This window comes from Furipterus horrens, unplaced genomic scaffold (assembly GCF_987537825.1).
Source record: "Furipterus horrens unplaced genomic scaffold, mFurHor1.1.pri manual_scaffold_12, whole genome shotgun sequence".
Taxonomy (NCBI): Eukaryota; Metazoa; Chordata; class Mammalia; order Chiroptera; family Furipteridae; genus Furipterus; species Furipterus horrens.
In genome coordinates, this window is record NW_028327182.1 from 59,829,008 (window position 1) to 59,855,466 (window position 26,459).

The 26,459-nt window shown below is 36.4% G+C and overlaps 1 protein-coding gene and 1 pseudogene across 4 annotated transcripts in view; both read left to right on the forward strand.

Annotated features, from left to right (window-relative positions):
* Window positions 1–26,459, forward strand: part of TPP2 (tripeptidyl peptidase 2) — a 99,214-nt gene that overhangs the window by 44,230 nt on the left and 28,525 nt on the right. For all 4 annotated transcript variants that reach the window (XM_090258927.1, XM_090258926.1, XM_090258924.1 and 1 more), the window contains exons 11-21: window positions 9,721–9,869; window positions 13,284–13,399; window positions 13,916–14,084; window positions 14,770–14,927; window positions 15,227–15,303; window positions 17,588–17,694; window positions 19,366–19,520; window positions 20,953–21,069; window positions 23,279–23,379; window positions 23,978–24,074; window positions 25,321–25,458. In XM_090258927.1, the coding sequence (XP_090115053.1) occupies window positions 9,721–9,869; window positions 13,284–13,399; window positions 13,916–14,084; window positions 14,770–14,927; window positions 15,227–15,303; window positions 17,588–17,694; window positions 19,366–19,520; window positions 20,953–21,069; window positions 23,279–23,379; window positions 23,978–24,074; window positions 25,321–25,458 (1,384 nt within the window). The remainder of the gene's footprint in view (window positions 1–9,720; window positions 9,870–13,283; window positions 13,400–13,915; window positions 14,085–14,769; window positions 14,928–15,226; window positions 15,304–17,587; window positions 17,695–19,365; window positions 19,521–20,952; window positions 21,070–23,278; window positions 23,380–23,977; window positions 24,075–25,320; window positions 25,459–26,459) is intronic.
* Window positions 6,421–6,856, forward strand: LOC149996260 (protein mago nashi homolog 2 pseudogene; annotated as a pseudogene).

Consider the following 26,459-nt stretch of genomic DNA (forward strand, 5'->3'; position numbering starts at 1 on the left):
CAAGATTGCTTTTGCTATTCGGGGTCTTTTTAGGTTCCATATGAATTTTTGGAGTATTTATTCTAGGTCTGTGAAATATGTCATTGGTATTTTAATAGGGATTGCATTGAATCTGTAAATTGCTTTGGGTAGTATGGCCATTTTGATGATGTTGATTCTTCCCATCCAAGAACATGTTATTTGTTTCCATTTATTTGTATCTTCCTTAATTTCTTTCTTCAATGTTACGTAATTTTCAGAGTACAGGTCTTTTATCTCTTTGGTTAAGTTTACTCCTAGGTACTTTATTTTTCATGCTGCTATAGTAAATGGTATTTTCTTTTTTGTCTCTGTCTCTGATATTTTATTGTTGGTGTACAGAAATGCCTTCGATTTCTGTATATTTATTTTGTACCCTGCTATTTTGCCAAATTCACTTATTATATCGAGCAGTCTTTTAGTGGAGTTTATAGGGCTTTCTAGATAAACTATCATGTCATCTGCATATAATGATAGTTTTACTTCTTCCTTCCCGGTTTGGATGCCTTTTATTTCTTTTTCTTGTCTGATTGCTGTGGCTAGGACTTCCAAAACTATGTTGAGTAGGAGTGGAGAGAGTGGCCAGCCTTGTCTAGTTCCTGGCCTCAGGGGGAATGCTTTTAGTTTTTGTCCATTGAGTATGATGTTGGCTTCAGGTTTCTCATATGTAGCCTTAATTATATTAAGGTATGCTTTTTCTATTCCTATTTTGCTGAGTGTTTTCATCATAAATGGGTGTCGTACTTTATCAAATGCTTTTTCTGCATCTATTGATATGATCATGTGATTTTTGTCTTTCATTTTGTTTAGGTGATGTATTATATTTATTGATTTGCAAATATTAAACCATCCTTGCATCCCTGGGATGAACCCCACTTGATCATGGTGTATGATCTTTTTGATGTATTGCTGGATCCAGTTTGCCAAAATTTTATTGAGGATTTTAGCATCGATGTTCATCAGTGATATTGGCCTGTAGTTTTCTTTCTTTGTTGTGTCTTGACCTGGTTTTGGGATTGGGGTAATACTGTCTTCATAGAAAGAGTTTGGGAATTTTCCCTCTTCTTGGATAATTTGGAATAGTTTGAGGAGCGTAGGAGTTAGTTCTTCCCTAAATGTTTTGTAAAATTCGCCCGTGAAGCGATCCGGTCCAGGGCTTTTGTGTGCAGGGAGATTTTGGATTACTGTTTCAATTTCCTTCTTTGTTATTGGTCTGTTGAGACTTTCTACTTCTTCTTGATTCAGTTTTGGAAGGTTATATGTTTCTAGAAATTTGTCCCATTTCTTCTAGGTTGTCAAATTTCTTGCCATACAGTTGTTTGTAGTAACTTCTTACTATCGTTTATATTTCTGTGGTATCAGTCGTGATTTCTCCTCTTTCATTTCTGATTTTGTTTATTTGGGTCTTCTCTCTTTTTTTCTTGATGAGCCTGGCTAGAGGCTTGTCGATTTTGTTTATTTTTTTGAAGAACCAGTTCCTAGTTTCGTTGATCTTTTTGATTGTTTGTTTAGTCTCTATATGTCATTTAATTTTGCTCTGATCTTGATGATTTCCTTCCTTCTTTTTGCCCTAGGCTTTGTGTGTTGTTGTTCTAGTTCTTGTAGCTTTAGGGTTAGATATTTTATTTGAGATTCATCTATCCTTTTCAGATATGCCTGTATTGCTATGAGCTTCCCTCTTAGGACTGTGTGTTCATTATCATTAGTTTCTAGAAATTTCTTGATTTCTTCTTTGATGTCATTGTTAACCCATTCATTATTTAATAGCATGTTATTCATTCTCCATGAGTTTGGGTGTCTGATTTTTTTCTTTGAGGTTGATTTTCAGTTTCAAGGCATTGTGGTCTGAAAAGATGCTTGATATAATTTCAATTTTCTTTAATTTGTTGAGGCTTGTTTTGTGTCCTATCATGTAATCTATCTTTGAAAATGTCCCATGTGCATTTGAAAATAATGTATCTTTTGCTTCTTTGTGGTAAAAAGTTCTATATATATCAGTTAAGTCCATGTGTTTTGGTGTGTTGTTCAATGCCTGTATATCCTTGGTGTTTCTTAGCTTCGATGATCTGTCTATTGTTGTTAATGATGTGTTGAATTCTCCTACTATGAGTGTTATTGTTAATATCCTTCTTGTGGTCTTCTAGTATTTGCTTTATGTATTTGGGTGCTCCTATGTTGGGTGCATATATGTTTATCAGTGTTATATCTCCTTGATGGATTGTTCCATTAAGTATTATGAAATGTCCTTCTTTGTCTCTTTTTATTGCCCTTGCTTTGAAATCCGTTTTGTCTGATATAAGGACTGCTACCCCGGCTTTTTTTTCAGGTCCATTTGCTTGGAATATTTTTTTATATCCCTTTTTCTTTCAGTCTATGTAAATCTTTTGTTTTGAGGTGTGTTTCTTGTAGACAACAAATATGTGGGTCCTATTTTCTTATCCATTCCATTACCCTATGTCTTTTTTTTTTAAGTATATTTTATTGATTATATTGTTATAATGGTTCCAATTTTTTCCCCTTTGCTCCCCTCCGCCCAGCACCCCCCTTCCCCGACAAACCCCTCCCCAAGTCCATGCCCATGTCTCACCCTTTCATATATTCTTCTTCTTTTTTTAAAAAATAATTAATTAGTTAAATATTTTAACAATAAAAAACAACAATCCCTCCCTCTCAGACTTAAGACTCTTTACAATCTTATAAAGGACAATGGACAAAGGTCTCAAGCTCCTCTAGTTGCTTCAAGCTGGACATGGTCGTCGTCCTACCTACCCTTGGGTCAAGAAATCCCTAATAAGAGTGGGGGTGTGGAGGGGAGGGTGGCTTTCTCTTAAGGGGAAGGATCGTGCAGACTCCAGGTTGGTTGGCTGTCTCTGGACAACAGCATGCTTGGTTTAACAGGCTGGCATCCTTGTTGTATTCTGGGGGCAACAGGGTTAAAGGACATCATTCAATCCGTAACCACTAGATGACAAAAGACAGGTATTAATTTTTCAATGTCCCACATTAGGGAAAAGAAGGGCTTCTTTAGAGGAAGGTATGCCAGGTACATCTCACCTGTCCAAAACCCTTTTGCCCATTATACTTAGTTTAAGCTGAGGGGAATATTTTAGGTTTCCCCCCTCTCAGGCCTCTGGGCTCTTTCTGTCCAAGCCATTAGGATAGAAAAGAGAAACCAGTTTTAAAGTGAAGCCCACAGACCACCCTGTTCTTCACCAACCCAGCCACTTAGTTCAGCCAAACCATTGAGTCTCAGGAGGCAGCAATGCAGACAGGATTAAGTGAGGCCTATACGTACAGACAATCACTCAGGTAATGAGATCGTAGGCTTATGCCCTTTGAAAACAGAAAACACATGTTAATTTATGTAACATAACCCACACACAAGTTTATAGATCTGTAGGACTGTCTTATCGGAAAGACATCCAGTTGCAACGCATTTGACATTTTTCTTGCCTGTAAATTAAACATCTTTGATAATGCCACAGACATAGTTTAACTTTCAAATGAAAACAAATTTTAAATGAAAAGAAACTTTAAAGACGGTTAGCTGCACTACTTTATAGTCTACCACTGGGCATTGTGATCTTCCTTGAATCTTGATTTTTCTCCCTAAGATTACCCTCCTTGTCATTAAAGGGACTGCATTAAGTTCATTTTTAATTTATCCTGTTCATTTGCATAAACACAACAAGAGCAGCAAATGATCACTTATGATCTTTAGTTCTCCTTTGCTGGAATTTACGCAAGGAACATTTAGGGTGACCTTCAGTCTGCCCTTCAGGGCACAGAAGCTGAGCCACATACCTGGCATTCAGCCTTGCCTGTAAACACCTGTCTTTTCCAGGTCCTCCTGGTTTTCCATTGTGCCTTAAGGTCCCTTCTAGCCATCTTTCAGGAAAACAACCTTCGTTCCTTCCCTGGAAAGATTGCTATGGACCGCTTATCCATCCAAGGTACCAGGCCTTTTATCTCGTGGACTTTTATTACCTTTGAAAGTCAGTCCCAGTTGCTCAGGGCTCTTTGGTAACAACCAAAGCCCAAGCATGTCTCCTTTAGGCATGACATTCCAGTCAAAGTCTTAGTCAAAAAATCGTTATTAACAACTTTTCTTACTAGTTTTATGCAAAGAAACTTAGGTCATTACTTACTTCTTTAGAATGCCAAATTCTGGAGGGATCAGATAGGGAGAAAATATATACAGTGTGAAGGAAAATTCTTGTCCTTCTAATATTCACTGAACTTGCATTTCTATTCTTTATATTTTTATTTTTTCCCCCCACTAAAAATTTTTCTGTTTGTTTGTTTTTCCATTACAGTTGTCTCACTTTTTTCCCCCTCTTGCTTCTCTGCACCCTGTCCCTCCCTTCTCCCACATTCAGTCCCCACCCAGCTGTCCATGTCCATGGATCATTTATACATGTTCTTGGACTAGACCCTTCCCCTTCTTACCACTTCTCTCCCTCCCATCTCCCCCTTTGTTACTGTTAGTTTATTCCTCGTTTACATACCTCTGGTTCAATTTTGCTCATTTGTTTGTGTTGTTCATTAGTTTCCTTTAACAGGTGATAGCATAAGGTAATTTTCTTTTGTTGCCTGGCTTATTTTGCTAAGCATAATTCTCTCTAGTTCCAATCATGTTGTTGCAAATGGTAGAAGTTCCTTCTTTCTTTCAGTACTTATTCATTGTTATTTTCCCCCTTTGTACTCGTGTTCCTCTCTCTCTCTCTCTGTTTCTTCATCTTCTTAAAGCAGACCCTTTAGCATCTCTTGCAATACTGGTTTGGTGGAGATGTATTCTTTTAACCTTCTTTTGTCTTGGAAACTCCTTATTTCACCTTCCATTTTGAATGAGAGCCTTGCTAGGTAGAGTATTCTTGGTTGTAGGCCTTTGTTTTTCATTACTTGGAATATATTTTGCCATTCCCTTCTGGCTTGTAGTGTTTCTGCTGAGAAGTCTGATGATAGCCTTATTGAAGCCCCCTTGGGCACAGTGGAAGTGAGCGATTGGTGCCTATTGAAGCCTGCCGAGGTGCTTCTGTGCTCGGGAACCTGTGTACACACAAGGCAGCCCGGGAGTTGGTCTCTCGCCTCTTAGGGCCGGGCCCCGGACACTTGTGCACAGTGGAAGTGAGCGTCTGTGAGTCGCTGCCATCCCTGTTCCCCCGCCACAGCTGCCCGCCGTTCCCACACCCGCCTGGGCGGGCACGAGCAGAGCCTGAGCAAGTGGTCTGTGCTCCGGCCTGGCGCCCACTGGAGCTGGCCAGGGGTGTCTGCACACGGTATTCTGCATGTTCAGTGGGCCCTCCCTGTGCCCGTTGTTGCACTGATCTTAGGTCTGTTGGTGTGTATCCGAGGGGCACCTGGACTCGGCTCCGAGCACCTGGACCAGTGAATGAGGGCACTTCCCTATGCTCGCCGGGGCGACCCAAGGGGAGGGTTGGGGAGTGGACGAGTGCACGTCTGCGCCTGCGCTCCTCAAGAATGTCCTATCACTCCCAGACTTTCCACCCCTCTCCGCAGTCCACAAGAGAAAAATATAAAGGAAAAATTACGTTCTCACTTGCACAGCAGTACACTGTCTCCTGTCCTTTAGCGCCAAAGCCACCTTGTCAAGTCCCGTCTCTGCCAGTGGGCAGAGATCCGCTCTCCTCCCAACTCCTCTCTGGGGAAGCCTGTGGTTGCCAAAAAGCCTTTGTGTACTTCCAGCCACAGCTCAGGCAGCCACCCCAGTCAGGAATCCTGTCTCATCCTTTTTTCCTCTGCTATCCTCACTAAACAGATTGTTCCAAGATGGTTTTCTCTAATCCAGCATTGCCAAGGCTCGACTCCTGCCAGTGTCCAGCTGCTCACTGAGATGTTCTGTCTGCAATTAGTCCAAACTACAGACGGGTCTCGGGAGCCTGAAAGCGCAGCCTCCTCTCACTCCTCCGCCATCTTCTATCTCTGTCCCATTTCCCTCTTGAGTGCAACCCTTCAAGGAGGAGTTGGTATTAGAGTTGGCCTTGAAGGATGGATAGGGTTTTGAGAGAAGAAGGGAGTTTTATATGGAATAGCATGAACCCAAAGATTAAGCAGCTTTTAGTGTAAGGGTTTAGGGGAAATAACTAGTCCTTGGATTTATCTAAAGTATAAAAAATATTAAAGGGGATATTGGCAGATAAGAACAATTGTTTGGGATCACATCAAGTGTGGTAATGCTAAATTTAATCCTCTGAGTTACAGATCTCTTCCTAGCCTTGTCTAGGTAATTAAAAAATATATATTTCAGTAGTTTATTATAACTGTCAGTCAAAGCAATCAGGCTATGGATCTCCATGTGGTTCACAGACTGCTCTCATCAGCCCAACTAACTGACCTGAAACTCCACATCACTAAATAAGAGTGGCTAGGGACGTCGGCTGAGCCTTCCGCGGGCTTTCAGGGAACAAAAATGGCTGTGGCCAGCGACTTCTACCTGCGCTACTATGTAGGGCACAAGGGCAAGTTTGGACATGAGTTTCTGGAGTTCAAGTTTTGTCCGGACGGAAAGCTTAGATATGCCAACAGCAGCAATTATAAGAATGGTGTCATGATCAGAAAAGAGGCTTATGTACGTAATAGTGTAATGGAAGAACTGAAGAGAATTATTGATGATAGTGAAATTACAAAAGAAGATGATGCTTTATGGCCTCCCCCTGACAGGGCTGGCCAACAGGAGCTTGAAATTGTAATTGGAGATGAACACATTTCTTTTATTACATCAAAAATAAGTTCTCTTATTGATGTAAATCAGTCAAAGGACCTGAAATGTTTAGTTTTTAGTCTTATTGGATTACATTTCAAGATTAAACCAATCTAAATTATACGTTTTTTGAAGCTGTTTTTATATTTAATTAAGGGATTGGTAAAGGGGGCGTTTTTTGTCACTCACACACAGTATTTGGATTTTTATGTATGTAAAGCAAACTTTTTTTGTATGTAAACTGAAAATAAGAAAATACATAAACAGGCTTAGTGGTCATCTTCACTGTGTCCAAGTGGGTTGGACTGACCCCACACACCTTAAGTTCTGAAAATAAAAGCTACCTGTTGTTGAAATTTTGCTCCAATAAAACTTACAAAGCCTGAAAAAGAAAAAAAAGAGTGGCTAGGAATAAGACTAAGACGAAATTGGCAAAGGTTAGTAAATGTATTAATTATTAAACTTGTTCTTTTCTAAAATTGATTTTAAAATGTTGTTTAATCTTATAGTCTGTGTAAAAGCAAAGTATTAGAGAAGTTTCAAACCAGCCTTTGTTAGTCTTGTTCACACATAGCATAGTTGAATAATTATTTTAAGAAAATGAGTTTATGAATTTTGAGGGAAGCTTGGGTTGAGCAGATAATGGTTCACAGACCAGTCTTTCCAAGAACTGAGAGAATTGATTTCATTTTTACTGCACTAGACACATTGAGGAGACAGATACCATGTCACTCCCGAGTCGGACTGCACAGCCATTCTCGGCGGTGCAGATAGACTCTTAAGAAGCTACACCATCGTCTCTCGAGACGGACGGCTGCCGACGACGACGAGACACATTAAATATTGTTGCAGATACATGGTTTTAATTATTAGGGCACGAAATATAAAACATTGACTAATGATCATTGAGTATATTCTATAGCACTATTTTTAAAGTTCTCTTTATCAGGAAAGATTGTCAAAGAATTGACTTTCTATTGTTTGTAAGTATATCATATATCTTAAAGGCAGATTACCAAATAATGTCTGCATAAACATATTTTGAATTTTTGTTACATGTTGTATTTTAGAAGAAAAATATCACCTGCTTTTTTATTTAAAGGAGACCTTTATATAATGTTTATATAAGGTTTGTTTTTTCAAATCCTCACCTGAGGGTATGTTTATTCATTTTAAAGAGAGAAGGGGGTGGGGAGAGGGAAAGAGAAGGACAAAAATATCAGTGTGAGAGAGAAACATCTATCATTTGCTTCCCTTACATCCCTATACCAGGGATCAAACCCACAAACTACCTTTGGTGTACAGGACAATGCTCCAACCAGCTGAGTCATCTGGCCAGGCACATAAGATTTTAATAACGAACATGTAAGGTTTATATTAGGAAATTTTTATTTTATTTTTATTATATTTTATTGTTTCTGCTATTACAGTTATCCCCACATTTTCCCACTTTGCCCACCTCTACTCAGCCCCACCCCACTAGTGCATTCCCCACACTGTTGTCCTTGTTCAGGGGTCATGCATATATGTTCTTGGGCTAATCCCATCACCTTCTTCAAGGAAAACTTTATTTTTATTTAAATAAAATTTTATTTACATTTTATGGAAGCCATTTTTAGAATACTAATTAAATGCTGTATGGTTAGCCACTGTGACAGACTAGTGGGAAATAAATACAGAGCAATAGGACGTAAGTTTGTTGGAATTCATGGCTCTTCTCAGTTTTTTTCTAGTAATTAGATACCAAGTGCTCGTTGTGAACATTGGTAGTTAATATAGAGAATGCAAAGAAGAAAATAAAAACTACCCTAAATCTGATCTATAATAATGTTCGGGTGATATTTTGGTGAACGTCCTTTTAGTCATTTTGTGCATAAATAGGAGATCAGACTCTTCAGTTCCTTCTGTTACTTGATAATACTTTATGGAAATTTTTACAGGTCTACAGATATTTAAAACCTCATAATATTTGTTTTAAGGTAGTCACTAAAGGGATGCCACTAACCCAATTCAGGAGGAAGATGTGATTTGCACTGCTTTCAGTTCTCTGTGTTAAATTATGAAACCAAATTGTACTAGTATTCCTACCCAAGAATAAAAATAATTTAGTCAGTTGGAAGAAGAATGGTAGATAAGAGAGGCCAGCACCTTCTGTGAGGAATTTATGGCCACTCTTGCAGGTGGGAGGAAGTGTAGTGTTCCCTTACATTATTCCTTTACTTGCAACAGAAGACAGAGCATATTCTGGTGACAGTGCAATAATGAACTCTATAGACTAACTCATTAAACTTTGCTTAGCCAAAGCCCTAAACAAGGCAGCCCTATTGACTTAAGCTGTCCGGTGTGGCAGTCACTAGTCCCATGAGGTTAGTATGAATTAAGATGTGCTGTAAGTACAAACTATACCCCAGATTTTTAAGACTTAATACAAAAAAAGAATGTAAGTTAACTCATGTTTTTCTGTCAATTACATGTTGAAATTATATTTTGGATGTAATTGGTTAAATCAAATATGTTAGTAAAATTAACATCACAAAACTCTTGTTACCTTTTTTTTTAAATGAGGTTTGTAGAAAATATAAAATGACATGTCCTGCATATTTCTATTGGATGATGCTATATTAAACTTCAGACAAAGGCAAAGCTTATACTCATTTTGGACAAGAGAAAAGTGCATTCTTCAAGGAATCTGAGCAATGACATTTATTTATTTTTCCTCTGTAAATATACCTGATCACCTTTTACATCTGAACCTAATACACATACACAAACACACACACACACACACACACACAGATTTTGTTCACTTATGAGGGGGAAAAACTGCTGTTTAGTGGGGAAATAATTGTACTGGGTATTTTTCCGCATTGATTCGAATGACTGTAAATAGTTCATGCTATGGTATTTGACCATTGACCTTTTTATGAACACGCATGTTTATCCAGTTCTCACCATTGTAAGCAAACTTTTTCTTTGTTCAGTGCTGATGGGGCCCTTGGAGTGAGTATCAGTGCACCAGGAGGAGCCATTGCTTCTGTTCCTAACTGGACATTAAGAGGAACTCAGCTAATGAATGGGACATCCATGTCTTCTCCCAATGCATGTGGAGGCATTGCCCTGATACTTTCAGGTAAGGACATTTCTTAGTGCTCTACATGGTACTAGTTCTAAATTTCCAATATAGTGACGGTGAATTGTTGGCTGCCCCACATATATTTTATTTATAGTGTAATTACTTATCTTAATTAGATAGAAGTAGCATTGTAAAATGGATTTTAAATGTATCATTTTATAATTTACCTTAGCCCTCATTCTAAAAATTTATTTATAAGGTTATGTCAGTAGGTGTTAAGTATCTAGACAGTTTTATGTTTATAGCATTGAAAAAGTTAGATAGTAGCCATAAAAATAATTGAATAAGTTTACCTTACCTTATTGCAGACAGATGTTTTCATTTTTTGAAGGTCTTGTGGTGAGAAAATGTGGTGGAATTGGCAATGTTCTGGCTCAAAGTAAAGTTCAAGATGGAAAATAATTTATGTGATAATGATTTGGATATGTATTCATTCTTTCAACAAATATATTTATTTATTAGCTGTTAATGACTGTCAAGCATTGTTTTAGCTCTGGAGCTAAATTAGTGAACAGAACATCAAAAATACCTACCCATTTGGAATTTATATTACAAGGGGAACCAAAAAAACTTCAAATTCTCCTCTGGAGGGCGGACCCCTTGTAGTTATGGCTTCTCCCTCTAAGTTAGTGTTCTGGGAACCCATCTGTGTCATTTTACCAGCTGGCATTGTGAGAGCATGTGTTAAGCTTCAGTGGATTTTTTTTTAAGACTTTTTCAACAGGTTTGCCCATTTCATGATGGGTGATTTACAAGCGCACCTGCCCACATCATGCTAGTGTTCAGCAGTTTTTGACCAAAAACAGCATGACCCCCATGCCCCACCTTCCCTATTCACTGGATATCACCCCGAGTGACTTTTTTTGTTTCCCTGAGTGAAAAAATCCTCAAAGGGAAACATTTTGCTGATGTGGAAGAGGTGAAACAAAAAACAGCAGAAGCACTAAAAGGTATCAAAATCGACAACTTCAAAAACTGTTTTGAGCAGTGGAAAAAACATCTCAATAGATGTAGCACATCAAATGGAGAATACTTTGAAGGTGACTGAAGTTTAAACATATAAGAATAAATACACAATTTTTAAATAAATGAATTCCAGGTTTTTTGGGGTTGTTTTTTTGTTGTTGTTGTTGTTGTTCCCCTATTGATAGTTGGGGGAGACAGACCATGAACAAAATGAGAACTAGTTTATATTACATGTTATAGGGTAATGAATATTGCTATGGAGCAAAATGAAGTGGAAAGGGAAGTAGGAATTTTTAGGGTGGTATGCCGGAGGCTTACAGTATTAAATAGGGTGGTGTCAACATTGACTAGGAATCAAAGTTAGGGTACCCAGACTGTGGTGGCAATTTCACTTCAGAGGTGTCCCTCTAATCTGATTCTCTGGACTCTACCCTTATTATTAGTCCTGTTCCACGTCACCAAATATTTCTTTTTTTTCCTTTTCCATCTTTCTCTTTATTTAAACATTTATAGATACTTACATTTGTAGATAATAAAATAGAAACAAAACAAAAAATGAGCAAAGCTGATACTAAATTTATCTCATTTTAGATTTAATTAATAACCACTGATAAATACACAAACTAACTGAAAAAATCCTCTTTTGTCTAATTAGAGATGCATTTTAAATACTGATTAATATATCAAAACTGCTAACATATTTATAGTTGTTAGTCGATTATGTATAAAAGTTCACTGAACTAAATTTAAGAATTTTTAAATTTTAACATTTTATTTTGAAATCATTTGAAAAATATGAATAATAAATATAAATCCTATACACCCTTTCAGCATTCCCAAATGTTAATTTCAGATATAACCATAAATGCAATAGAAGAAATTAAGAAATTAACATTGATTCAGTACTAATCAACATCTTATTCAGATAGCCTCCAGCTGTCTGATTCATGTCCTTTTCCTAGTCCAGGATCCAATTCTTGATTACATGTTGCATTCAGTTATGTGTCCCTAGTCACCTTTAATTTAAGACCATTCCTCAGTCTTGCGTTTCATAGTCTTGATCAGCACTAGACACTTATTTTGTAAAGTATCTCTCAATTTGGATTTATATGATACTTCTTTATAATTAAATTTAGGTTATACATTTTGGGCAAAAATACAACAGAATTCCTGTTATGTCCTACTCAGGGCATTGTACGACGAAGCACATAATATCAACATGTCTAATTACTAATGATTTATTTTAAAATGTCAGTGTGCAAATATTTTATTTTTTGAAAGTATGCTTATAATGGCAAAAACTAAAAGTTAATTGAAGCGTGCCAGGGAACATGCAGTTTTTCAAAATTCTTTAAAAATGTTTTAAGAATACTTACGTAGATAAGTATACTGAGACAGTGAATTATAATGAGATACAGGAATTGAGAGGAATGTGTATGGTCGAGAGATTAATGTTTTTAAATATTTACCAAATATTTCAAGGTTGCTCATGCCTCCTGTCTTTGGTCATACTGCTCTCTCTGCCTAGAATTCCTTCTGCCGTTTTTTGGCCTTGCAAACTGCTGTACATTTTAAAGATCCAACTCATGTATCTGTTCATCTGCTAGAGCTTCACCTTATTTGCTCTTACAGCAGCATGATATTTCCAGGTTTGTTTTGCTCATTTCTTAACTATCATAAGTGTTTACATTTTAGTTGAGCTCTGGAGAGAGCAGGAATACTATATTACTCATTTTTTATCTTTAACAACAGGCATTAATGCAGGGTTTACAGATTGGTGTCCTCCATATCCTTCCCACAGAACTGCCATTCCCAGCTTGGATGCTCCCTAGCATTACCCAGGAAGCTTTAATCCATACCAATGCCTGGGATCTAGACTCAAAGATGCTAATTTAATTGGTCTGTGGTGAGGCCTCAGCATTTTTTTTTGGCTTGTTTAAGCTCCGCTGGTGTTTATATAAACATGTAGCGAAGTTGAAAAATACTGGGTGGACACAAGTAGGTTTACAGTTGTTCATATGGAAAATAATACAATAATTAATAATAATAATACAAGAATAAACTCTGTGTTTCACATAACTTACAACTGTAAATCTACTTTGCACAACCCTGTATCGTTTGACCAGCCATGTTTTAAAGCAAATGTCATTCGAATGCCTTTAGGTATCTGCTTCATATATTTACATTATTTCTGCATAGCCTGCATTAGGGCCATTGCATAATGGGAACACAGTAATTTTTCTTAAATAAGTCTTTGTGTGATGCCAGCGGTTTTTGTCAGACTATTTAGTTCAGTTTTGTTTTGTTTAGGATTTAAAAATGAGTGCTGAAGCACAAGATTTTTAAGCCAAGGAATGTACATGTTATCTATATTGGTGAGGGGGGGTAAAGGTTTCAAGTAGTGAGCTCTCTAACACTTTATTTTGTTTTTGTTTTAAATTTTAGGTCTGAAGGCTAATAATGTTAACTACACAGTTCATTCAGTCAGAAGAGCTCTAGAGAACACTGCAGTGAAGGCTGACAATATAGAAGTATTTGCCCAAGGACATGGTATTATTCAGGTATTGTTTATATGAAAAATGTGTTGTAAATCATTAAGATAATCTCTTAGCTATTTCTGAATAATATATCCTATTATAATGATGATTGGCTATATCTAATTCTAGAATATATCATCACAGGGATTTCTGAACTGGGAGCAAAGATGTGAACTTTTTTTTAGTTAAAACATATTTATTATAGTAGAGAAATATAATAAATGTAGGACACATAGATGGTAGAAATTCAAAGCAGAGTTACAGGGAAAAACTGGTAAATCGTAATGGCATATGGAAGAGTTCCTAACTTTGGTTACTTGGGAATAATAGTGTGAAAAAAGAGAGTGGAGGGAAAGGTGAGTCCAGTAGTTAGACTAGTAATTTGTCTAAAAAAGTAAAATTGCCCTCCTAATTTTAGAGGGCTGAATGCAGAAACTTCTTGCTTGTACTTTGCCACAAGTGAATCAGATTGGTAACTTGTAACAAAATATTTTCTTGACCTAACCATTTATATCTTACACTCTGTATTCTTTTAATTAGGTCGATAAAGCCTATGACTACCTCGTTCAGAATACATCTTTTGCTAATAAATTAGGTTTCACTGTTACTGTTGGAAATAACCGTGGCATCTACCTCCGAGATCCTGTTCAGGTGGCAGCACCTTCAGATCATGGTGTTGGCATTGAACCTGTATTTCCAGAAAATACCGGTAAGTAATAAGTGGATGGTAAGCTGAAGTGCTTACATTTATTGTTTGAATGAATAGTTTCATAATAGAGAAGTGCTGTTTGGGCTTATGTTCTAAAGAAAAAACATGAATTGACAATATTATTACTTAAAATTTCATAGAGTTGAGGGGAAAGATGATGGCACTTAGGGATTCTAATACTATGGCAATTCAGTTAGCATTCTGACTATCAAGGAGAATAGCAGAATGGGTCTTCCGTGATGTACATTTTCATTAAATTGTGAATAATAAGATATCCGCTTCCTTTTCTTTTCCCACTTTTACTACTTGGGTATAAGAGAGTTTTTAGTTAGAGAGTGGGAAGTAGAAGCAGCCAAGAGAGCCTCAACTAAATGAAGTATAAACAAAAAAGTTATCACCGTATAATTTCATAGTCTTCATGTTGGTCAAATGCTGTTATCCACATGCAGTAATGAAAAATAGCCACAAAAACTTACGTCAGGGTTGGAGTAGTGTTGGGTGAAAGTGTGAATGGATCACAAGTCTACTAAAGCGTAATGAAGATTTTGTGATTTTTATTTAAGTGGCTTTGGAAGCTTATGCCTAGTGCCTTTTACAAATTTGCTAAATATTCTTGAGAGAAGATAGAACTTTTTTGAATGAAAGAGAAAGTACTAATCTTTAATTTTGGTCTTTTTAATGCCAGAAAACTCTGAAAAAATATCCCTTCAGCTTCATTTAGCTTTAACCTCAAACTCCTCTTGGGTTCAGTGTCCTAGCCATTTGGAACTCATGAATCAATGTAGACACATAAACATACGTGTGGATCCCAGGGGCTTAAGAGAAGGATTACATTATACAGAGGTATTGGTGTATCTTCATTTTTTGACTTTCTTTACCTTTAAAAAGTTTTAAAGTACTCTGTGTGGCAGTCCTTTTCCCCTTTAGTCTAAATTAGTCAAGAGTTGTCCTGCATGTATTTATTTAGACTGTTTGCCATTTATTTTGTGACCTGACATCAGAAAATTGATGTTAGATTGTGCTTAGGACCTTTAAGTTTTAATATTAGATTAATTCTGTGAATAGATTACACTTTTTTTTCTCTTTTCTCTGTTTAAAGTTTGTTTATGGATACTGAAACTTAACATCATTCTGTTTTTAAGGTATGTGGCTATGATATAGCATCCCCTAATGCGGGTCCTCTGTTCAGAGTTCCAATAACTGCAATTATAGCAGCAAAGTAAGTAACAAGTTACCAACAGCTTACTATTATTATCTGTACAGTAACAGTCGACCCTTGAACAACACAGGTTGAACTGTGTGCATCCATTTATAGGTGGATTTTTTTCAATAAATACCTGTACTGTTTCTAATTCGCAGGTGGGAGTCCACAGATACGGAGGGCTGACAACTCTCCACTGAACTATACCTTTTTATACAGGGGGCTTACGCATCTGCAGATTTTGGTATCCATGGGTTGTCCTGAAACCAGTCTTCCATGGATACTGAGGGACAGCTAAGTTTTGGGGAGTCAAAAGTTACTTGTGGATTTTCAACTGCTTATAGGGTAGTGCCCACAACCTCCACGTTGTTCAAGGGTTAACTTTAATTTTTAATAGCTATTTATGGAAATAATGTGGACTTCTAAAGGATTAATAGGCAAAAACCAGATAACCAGACTTCAGTTCTGCTCCTTGGTCAAAGTTCAAGGTGGCATAGTCAGTCATGTTATTCCTTGTTCACTGTGAGAATAAGCGATGGCATCTGTTCTCTACCCTGAACTGAAGGCAGGCCCTGCCTGCACTGAAACTGCTTTCCCCCAGGATGCTGATGCCCTTCTAATTACTCATTTCAGAGGGCAGTTTAGCCTTCATTTGCCCAATCCCTCTGTAGTATTTGAGATATGACTTCATCCTCTTCTACCCTCACTCTGTTTTAACCCCCTTGTCTCTGGGATCACTATTTTCTCCTGGTTCTTCCACTTCTCCAGTCACCTGCTCTTTGCAGGCTCTTCACCTTCCATCTTTTCTTCTACCTGGAACCAAGCAACTCAAGTCTGATTGTATTGCTTCCTGCCTAGGTATATCAGTGACACATACAAGGATCAAGTTTTGCTCCTTAAAATAGAAAACAATAATCCTTTATAAACCAGTGTTTTCTGTCATTTGTACAACAACTTATACATTTCCATAAGGTCACAGGTGTTGACTGGGTGCATTTGCAGAGCTGATTTCTTTGCTTGGTTTCTTGTCTCTTAACTTAATGACCAGGCATATTCCTGTTCATACCCAAGTGAAGTGAGTTCCTTCTTGCTTCTTCCTAGTGCTTTTTGCATGTCTCTGCTACAGGTTTCAGTGAATATATTGTCCTTTTCTTTAATTTACCCACTGAAGACACAGGGATTGTATCGTACATGTTTCTACATGGAACCCATTATACAGTATTTCCAAAACAAAACAGATTGTTTAGTAGAATGAATGATAAAATTGAGATTATGTAAGTATTGGAAACCACAGAAAGTTCTAAGGTAACAGTTTCTGTAGAGTTAATTTCACTGGTAAGTATTAACTATCCAAAAGGTCTCAAGCTTTAAGAAACATAGGATGAAACTGAGGAGATAAAAGTGACATATGCATGAAGAATTGCAGGACAATTAAATTAATTCTCAGCCTTATGTTTCCTGAAAGTTTACTACAAGCTTAGATAAGGTAATTAATGTATATAATTCAGGAATCAGCTGAGACATTATCTTCTTCTGGAAGCTTTCCCTTGTCCCTTTGCATGAACTAAATCTCTTTTCTACCTAGAGCATATTACATTAAATGTCTCAGGTGATTTTTCTAACTTATTTAGATTGTCAATGGAAAAGAAAAATATTTTATTCATTGTTGTATTTATAACTCCTAATAGCAGTGCCTATATATATAATATAGTAGATTCATTAAATTTTTGTCACACTGACTAGAATTTGTCTTTAGCATGTACTTGAGGTTTTTATAGTGGATAAATATACATTAACCTTTATGTTTTGTTGATTTCTTACAAAAATGATATGAAAGTAGTTTCTTTCTTTACTATGTCATTATGGTATAGAAGCATTTTGGAACTACAAAAGTGATTTATTTAATACCAGTCTCAGAGCTGCAATCAGCATCAACGACATAAAACATTATCTTTGATTTTAATATTTAGACTCACTATAGCCCAGATTCTGTTAATTGCAAAATCCTGTGAATGTAGCACAATTTCTTTAATGAAAAAAAAGTGGCTTTCTTATTTTGTGTGTGTGCATGCATGTACTCATGTGTGTGTTTTACAGATTACAAAGCAGGCAAGTAAAAAGTAGAAAAATCATCTATACTGGGCTAGCCAGAGCTAATCTCTGCTAACATGTTGCAAAAAGGAGATTGTATTAGGCATACTGTTTTGTAACCAGCTTAAAATCTAGAGTACCATCAGGCTTATAATTAATATATAACCTTTTTATGATAGTATCACATTTAATCATTAATTTGTATTTTCAGAGTAAATGAATCATCCCATTATGATCTAGCCTTTACAGATGTACATTTTAAACCTGGTCAGATTCGAAGGCATTTTATTGAGGTTCCTGAGGGTGCAACATGGGCTGGTAAGTAAAATTGAAGTCTGTCTTGACCCCTTATCTTTATATATATCTTATCTCTTTTATTATTATGACTATATAGAGTTCATATATTTGTAATACATATTTTTCTCATAACAATACTACATCTGGCACTCTAGCATTGCTGTTAGGTTTAAAAGTTTTTAAGATCTAGCACTATTTTGCATTGGCTCATACATCTAGTCATCTGGGCCATCTTAAGATATGTTAATATTCAAGATTTTAACTTAGTTTAGAATAATGCCTTATCTGTTAATTATTAGAGTCAGAGTTGCATTGTTGAACAACTCTGGACTGCCATGTGTATACATAGATGCCCTTATAGTTATTTAATATTTGACTAATAAAATGTACACTAATCATTTTAAAGAATAAAAGTCTACATTTAATATTGAATCTGAAATCTTTTCAATGGTAAATGTCGGTGATTATAATGCCCTAATTAACATTTGTTTAAGTTGGTGTTGAAAATAGTTTTTTTGTTTTTTTAAATAAAAATTCATCAGATGATCCATAATGGAAGTAGATCAGAGTATTTAACAATCTTTGATTAGAAATGTATTATGGGGGTTTGGGGGGTGGAGGAAATTAAATGTTGGTCAAAGAGGACAAACTTTGAGTTATGAGTAAGTCTGAGGGATTTAATGTCCAGCATGATGACTATAGTTAACAGAACTATATTGTATACTTGAAATTTACTAATAGAATAGATTTTAAATGTTCTCACTATCAAAAGAATTGGTAACTGTTCGGTGATATATGTGTTAACTAACCTTATTGTGGCAAACATTTCACAATATATGTTTTATCAAATCATCATGTTGTATACCTCAAAACTTATACAGTGTTATTGGCCAATTTTATCTCAGTCAGGCTGGAGTGGGGGAATTCAAAAGAAAAAAGAAAGAGAGAAAGAAAAGTACTACAGATGATTCCCATTTCAAATAATTAGAAATATAGTTATTGTATTCTTAGCAATTATTAGATTCATAGAGCTCCGTGCCAACTTGACCCTTGTGAACCAGAGAATTAAGCCTTGCTTAGTTCTCTGTATTAGAATGGATATTTATAGATAAGCTGCCAGTCTTGCTTCACAGTGATTTGGGCTTACCTCCATTTCTGTCTCAGAATAAAGCTAAGCATATGTAGTTCTGACATTATCCCTTCCAGAAGCAAACAGGACACAAGTAAACCAAAAGGGAGAGACTAGGAAAAGTTATCATAAAGTTGAAAAAATAGATAACTAATGGAATTTAAGCATGACGACAAACTGAAGTTTCTGAAATTAAAATCCTCTATCAGGAATTGCTTGGCTTTTGACTAAAATAAGAGTAAAGGTTGAGTTTAGTAGAGGAAAGAGGAATTTAAAAGGTACCTGATTAGGATAATTGAGTGTCTACCTATGGAAAAGCTTGTTGTTTCATGGTGTTTGCAGCATAATGGTTGTTTATTTTAATATTGATTTATTTATTTGCCATAACTGAATCTTCTACCCTTTCAGCTTTATTAATACTCTACTGATTCTTTGTTTTTAAGGAAATATGCATATTTCATTTGAATATATCATTTTATTATTGATAAGTAGGCATTCTTAAAACCATTTTATGTCCATTTTAAATCTTATCAATTTGAAATTTTGCTTCTTTTTTATTTTAGAAGTTACAGTGTGTTCATGTTCTTCTGATGTGTCAGCCAAGTTTGTTCTTCATGCAGTACAGCTTGTGAAGCAAAGAGCATATCGAAGCCATGAATTCTACAAGTTTTGTTCCCTTCCAGAAAAAGGAACACTAACTGAAGCTTTTCCTGTTTTAGTAAGTTTTAATTAATAGCACAAAATCCTAAAATGACATTTTTTGGTTTTTGGTATGGACTAAGTATTTGAATTTGATTTTACAGTTTATATTCAGAGTTTATTAGGTCTGTATATTTTGTTAATGTCAAATAAATGAAGTAGGAAGATAGGTACAGTAGTCCCTCTCTATATCGCGGTTCACTTATCACAGCCTCACTGTATCGCGGGATTTTAAAAAATATTATGTTTAATTATTTATCGTGGATTTTTCACTATATCACGGGATTTTGCAGTACTGTATATGTATGCTGTTAAAGTTACGTAGGTTTAAGTGTAGAATATGTTTCAGAACATAAGTAGTGTTTATAAAAGTGTGGGAAAGGTTAATAAGGGACTGGGAACGGTTTATAAGTGTGTGGGAAGGGTTTATAAAGCCTTAAAATATATATAAATACTAAAATAAATGTAAGGTTCCTACTTCACGGATTTTCACCTATCGCGGGGGGAGGCTAGAACGTAATACCTGTGATAAGTGAGGGAATACTGTATTCTAATTAGGATACTTGAGACCATGTCTGAGGTAAAGATTAATCTCTTTTTAATTCTTAAATAATCTAATCAAAATAAAATTCTGGTCTGATATATACTGGCGCCTTGCACCCAGACTGGTATTTTTTTCTCATCGCACAGTAGGTATTTTCTTATTTAAGATGGTTCTACATGTCACTTAAATAATTTTATTACTGCTCTGTTGTCAAGAATCCATGACATTAATTTGCTTTATAGGAGAAACTGCTACTACTTCCTACAGAAATTAATTATGGCAGGTATTTCCTATATCTTAACGTTTCTGATAACTTTCACTTCTGTTCATGTATGTGTGAGTGTTATGATTCACCTTTAAACTTTCTAATGTACTAATTTCTAGAAAACTTAATTTAAAGCTGAGCACGAAGAAGTTTTTTTTTTCATTATTTTAATAGGGACAAAGCTGTAAGTGACCACAATATCATTTTGCTATGGTTGCCAGGCATGTCTGAGCTTGAAACTCAGATGTAGCTATTGAATATGCCTTATGAAGCTGTTGTACCCTTTCTCCTGTCATTTTCTTGATTATTTTTCCTTTGGTCCTAGGTTTCTTATTCTAGTTTGTTTTCACCATTATTTTATTGTATATGTTTTCAAAAGCTACCTCAAAACTTTTATGCCAAACATGTAGGATTATAAGAAAATAACTGTGTATATTTAAATGCCTACACTATATCCATGCAACTGTAATTTGCATCACTCCAAACATAGCTGATAAAAGTTATTTATTTGCATTTTCTTACTGTATAAATTGGAAAAGTTTGAAAGCCCAGAATTGCTTTGACACAAACACTACTTATGTTATGTAATTTGAAAGAAATTGAGAACAAAGATTATTTACACATATATAATTTTCTTTGCAGAGTGGGAAAGCAATTGAATTTTGCATTGCTCGTTGGTGGGCAAGTCTTAGTGATGTCAATATTGATTACACCATTTCTTTCCATGGGATAGTGTGTACTGCTCCTCAGTTAAACATTGTGAGTACCACACTTTCATTATTTTTTTTTTTAAGATTTATTTTTACCCTTATTCTTGAATGATAGACTTAGTTTAAAATTATTTTCCCTCAGAACTTTGAAGATATTGCCCCATGGTTTGCTAGTTTCCATTGTTGCTGGTGAGAATTTTGATGTCAGTCTTCTGATTCTGTCTTTTTTTTTATAATGTTTTATTGATTATACTGTTACAGTTGTCCCAATTTCCCTTCCCTCTGCTCCCCTTCACCCGGTGGCCCCCCTCCCTCCAGTTGTCCCCCCCTTTTAGTCCATGTGCATTGGTTGTGCATATAGTTCTTATCAACCTCTTCCTGTCTACTCCATTCCCTCTTACTATGCTTCTTAATTCCTGTACTATCTCCCTCCTTTTCCCCCTTCCTCCTCCCTGCTGACCTCCCCCCAGTATGTTCCCCATACCTATAGTTCTTTTTCCACTCTCATTGCCTATTTAGTTTGCCTTTGTTTCAATTCCCTAGCTTCTGTTGTTGGTTCTTGTGATGCAGTTTTCATTTTAATATTCATAGTTTTGATCCTCCTTCTTCTAAACCAGTTCCTTTAACATCTCATATAATAGTGGTTTGGCTCTACTGAACTCTTTCAGTTTTATTTTGTCCTGGAAGCACTTTCTCTGCCCTTCTAGTCTGAATGACAATTTCGCTGGATAGAGTATTCATGGCTGTAGGTTTTGGATTTTCATTACTTTGAATATTTCTTGCCAGTCCCTTCTTGCCTGCAGGATCTCTCTTGAGAAGTGTATAAGACTATAAGGGGTCTAATTGGGACCCCTTTGTACATGATTCTTTTCTTCTGTCTTGCTGCTTTTTAAGATTCTCTCTTTATCTTTAATTTTCGACAATTTGATTATAGTGTGTCTTGGAGTGTTTCTCCCTGGGTCCAGTTTTTCTGGAACTCTCTGTGCTTCCTGGGCCTCTAAGTCTAGTTCCTTCCCCAAGTTAGGGAAGTTCTGCTTCATTACTTTTTCACATAATTTTTCAATTTCTAGTTCTTCTTCGCCCTCTGACAATCCTATAATTCTTATGTTCGATCTCTTATAGCTGTCCCATAGGTTTCTGATCCTCTCCTCACTTTCCTTGCTTTCTGTTTCCTCTTTTCGCACTGGTTGACTGTCCCTTTCCTATGTTCTGGTTTGTTGATTTGATCTCTGGATTTTATTTCCTCACCACTTGTCTCGTATGTGTTTTCGTTCTTTTCAGTATGAGTGGCTTTCAACCCTTTCTTGTCTTGTTCCAAATTTTTTGTTAATTCTGTAAGCCACCTAATGACTGTAGCTCTGAATTGAGCCTCTGAAAGGTTTCTTATTTGTTCATCTGTCAGATTCTTCATCTGTTGCCTGGTGAGCTGCGTCACTGGGATTTCTATAGTTGTCTGCCTCATTTTGACAGATTTGTGTTTTGCTTTGCTTCTTGAGCAGGCTATAGGGGGCAGAACCCGTGTACTCATCACAACCCGGTGTCGGACAGCAATCTACTATCTTTTTCGCCACACTGTGGTGCTTTGTCGTCACTGCCTGGCGACTGGCGGCGATACGCAGCCTTTTCCCCCCATGCTGTAGCACTTTGTGTGGGGGTGGGTGTCCAAGATGGATTCCTGCCTTTATTCTCCGCTGGGAGACCAGGATCCATCCTTCCGCCCTCTGGGCCTTACCTTCCGAGGTAATGCAGGGGCTTCCTTTCCCAGCGTTGGGGTCCCGAGCTGCCGGGACTCGATTGCAGCCAGGATTGCTCTCCCCACCACTGTCCCCAGTGCTACCACAAACAGCACCACCCGATTTCGCTCTTCCTACCTGTCCAACGAGCACCACTGGTTTATAACTTCGAATGTTGGACTTCTGTGTAGTTTTATTTTCTGGAATTTCTAGTTATCTTTTGTTTTGAGGTAGTTGTATTCCCTTATAGTTGTAGAGGGAGAACGAGCGTGTCAGTCTAGGCCTCCATCTTGGCCGGAAGTAGTTTCATTATTTTTAATGTCAGTTATCTGTTATTGTATAATAATGTCACTGGTTGGATTTAAACCTCAGTGGGGAAATTACCTGTGGTTCTGAAAATAAGTAGTTTTGTTCATGGTTGCTTATAAACTTTGCATTAGACATTTACTTTAAGTCCAAATATTGTTTTAAAATAGTTTATTTTCAATTAAGTTTGAGAAACTAATTGATAAATATCCTTCATAGCATGCATCAGAAGGAATCAACCGTTTTGATGTTCAGTCTTCCTTGAAATATGAAGATCTGGCTCCCTGCATAACTTTGAAGAGCTGGGTCCAAACACTACGGTATCATTAAATGTTTTAGGACTATAAATGTTGGGTATTAATGTGGTGGGGGGTGGGAGGATCTCTTACACTCTGAAGAGAGAGTCATTTTCTTAAATCTATATGAATGTTGGAGGTGAAAAATCAGTGTATGACAGCCTTACCTAGGAATCCTGGCAGGTCTCTGAGAGGCAGCCCAGCAGTGGCTTCTAGCATTAAATAACATGGATGTAAAATTCTCAGTGCACCTGGAAGGACCCATCCTGTGAGGAGTGAACACCATCTGCAGTCAAAACCTTTCTTTCAGCACTGTTAGTAATTGTTGCCCTAGCATTGGGACCTGATTTTATTAAGAACTGTTAGTTGACATTTGAAAATGCTTTTATCATGAAAAGATTACCTTTGTAATATTGCAAAGTTTAACTATATTTTTTGCTATGGTTCAGTGAGTAAAGAATTAGGTAAGTTAATGATTAAAATATCAAAATATACTGAAAAGGACAGTGTTTACAGAATGCATATTTGTCATTTGTGTTACGTTACAGATTTTGTTAATTATAGTTTTGTCTCATTACATGAATTCTTGAATCAAATCATTTATGCAATTGTCTCATTATAGCCCACTGGGTGCAAAAACAAAACCTTTAGGATCAAGAGATGTTTTGCCAAATAATCGCCAACTTTATGAGATGATCCTTACCTATAACTTTCATCAAGTAAGTGTCTTTATAATAAACTACTTTTACATTAAACTTTTGTGTTTTATTTATGAATCATAAAATTTAAAATGGAATGATGATGGGTATACATGAAATAGAATCAAGTAATCAACAGTGGTTGCATTTGGAATTATTCTTTGGAAAAATTATGATTTGCAATGATCTAAGTATCATTCAAGTCTGAAGTTACAAATTCAAATTTATAGTGACCTGGCCTTTGAACCATAGTTTTTGTAATCACTGAATCAATCTATTCAGTGGCACCTATCCAGTATTACCTGTCCAATGGTTAGGTGCCTTATCAATGCCGGATATCTTCTGATTACAGTACTAGTTGGCATAACTGTTTTCCGTAAAGCAGGCGTCGAAGCAGTGAGACATTAGAATAATTCCTAGGTTGAAAGAGTGGTAAATGTTGGAACAAAGAGTTGATGTAGGATCCATAAGATTTCTGTAAAATTCTTATTAAAACATAGTATCTGGTTTAAATGTTCAGGAGATGATTGATTTCAGTGAATTTTAAAAAATTCAGTTTTATAAAGAAAATATGTATTGCTGCCCTGGCCAGTGTAGCTCAGTTGAATGGGGTATCCCATAACCAAAAGGTCACTGGTTTGATTCCTGGTCAGGGCACATGCCTAGGTTGCAGGGTTGATCCCCAGTCGGGGTACATGGGGGAGGCAACCAATCAATGTTTCTTTCTTACACTGATGTCTCTCTGTCTCTCTTTCTCTTTTTCTCTCTTCCCCTGCCCCTCTCTCTCAAATGAAAATAAAATAAACCTTAAAAAATTATGTATTGGTTTATTAATGAATACAAATGGCTAGGTTTGTATTTTTTTTAAGATTTTATTTATTTATTTTTAGAGAGATGGGAAGGAAGGGAGGAGGAAAGGGAGAGAGATGTTGATGAATGAGAGATACATTGACCTGTTGCCTCTCACATGCCTCCAACCAGAGAGCAGGCCCATAACCCAGGCATGTGCCCTGGCCAGGAATCAAATCAGTGACGTTTTGGTTCACAGGCTGGTGCTTAATCCACTGACCCATACCAGTCATGGCATGTATTTTTAAATTGTAAAAGAGAAGTACCTGTTATTAGTGCCAAAATACTGAATGTTCTACATTTTTAAGATAAGCTACCACCAGAAAATATTTTAATGCTTTTAATGTAAAAGTCTCATCAATAAATATTATAAATCATGTAAGCCATGTAAAGTAATTATTTTTATTTTTCTTTATAGCCCAAGAGTGGGGAAGTAACTCCAAGCTGCCCACTACTTTGTGAATTATTATATGAATCAGAATTTGACAGCCAACTGTGGATAATATTTGACCAGAATAAAAGACAGATGGGTTCAGGTGATGCCTATCCACATCAGGTATGAAACTGGCAGTGATTTTTAGAATTAGCAGAACCTGTTTTATGAACTACTGAATTTCTGATTTCTTGTTATGGTAACGTTTGGTTTTGTTTTTAATATCATAGTTTTGAATTTAGTACTTTGACACATCATGAGTAGCTCAGATGTCTGTTGTAGAAGAGACTGGGACAATTTTCTAGCCATGTAGTTCAAATGAATTAAGTGTTGGAGTAGAGGAAGGCAAGGATGATATAAGCACTGACCAGCATAGCTTTTTATTTTTAGTATTTCTCCTTCATACCCACTGCTTCCTCTCATTTGAAGGTTGAATACTAATCACCTAATACATGTGAGCATCTGGAAATGATCTAGGTCTTAACTGGATAGAGTACTGCAGCAGTGCCCAGTGTCTTCAGTTTATTAGAAATTTCAATTTTATTTTTTCATTGGACAACTGTATTAAGCCCTTCCTATATGCCAAGAAGTCTGCTCGCAGTGTTGTACTGAAGAAAAAGAGCTTTTAATCATAATTTACAGAAATTTTATCCCTGATTGAATATTGTTACAAGGAAATAAGTCCTATAACATTTATATATTTATATTACATAATGAAAATAACTTATGCAAGTTTTTTTGGTTAGTCATTCAAGAAATGATTTCCTTTTATTCTCAGAGCAAGCCCCAGTCACATCTCCCCAGTACAGGCTGGATTACTGCAGAGCCATTACTTTGGTTGCTTTTAAAATCTCGTCAGAAGAAACTGCTCATGCATAATACAGCATCCCATCCTCTTGAGCAGGTTAACTAGATGGAGCATAGTAGACTTGTATTCCTTGATCACTGTTTGTTTGGCTCCCTATTTTTCTATCAGCAATAAAGGGATGTGGCATTTTACAGTAGAAAGATTTCCAGTCATGTCTATACACACATTTGTGTATCTCTTTCTTAGATATTATATGGCCCCTCAATTTTACTATTTTGCATGTTGTTTTTTACATGCCTTGAGTAACCATGAAATA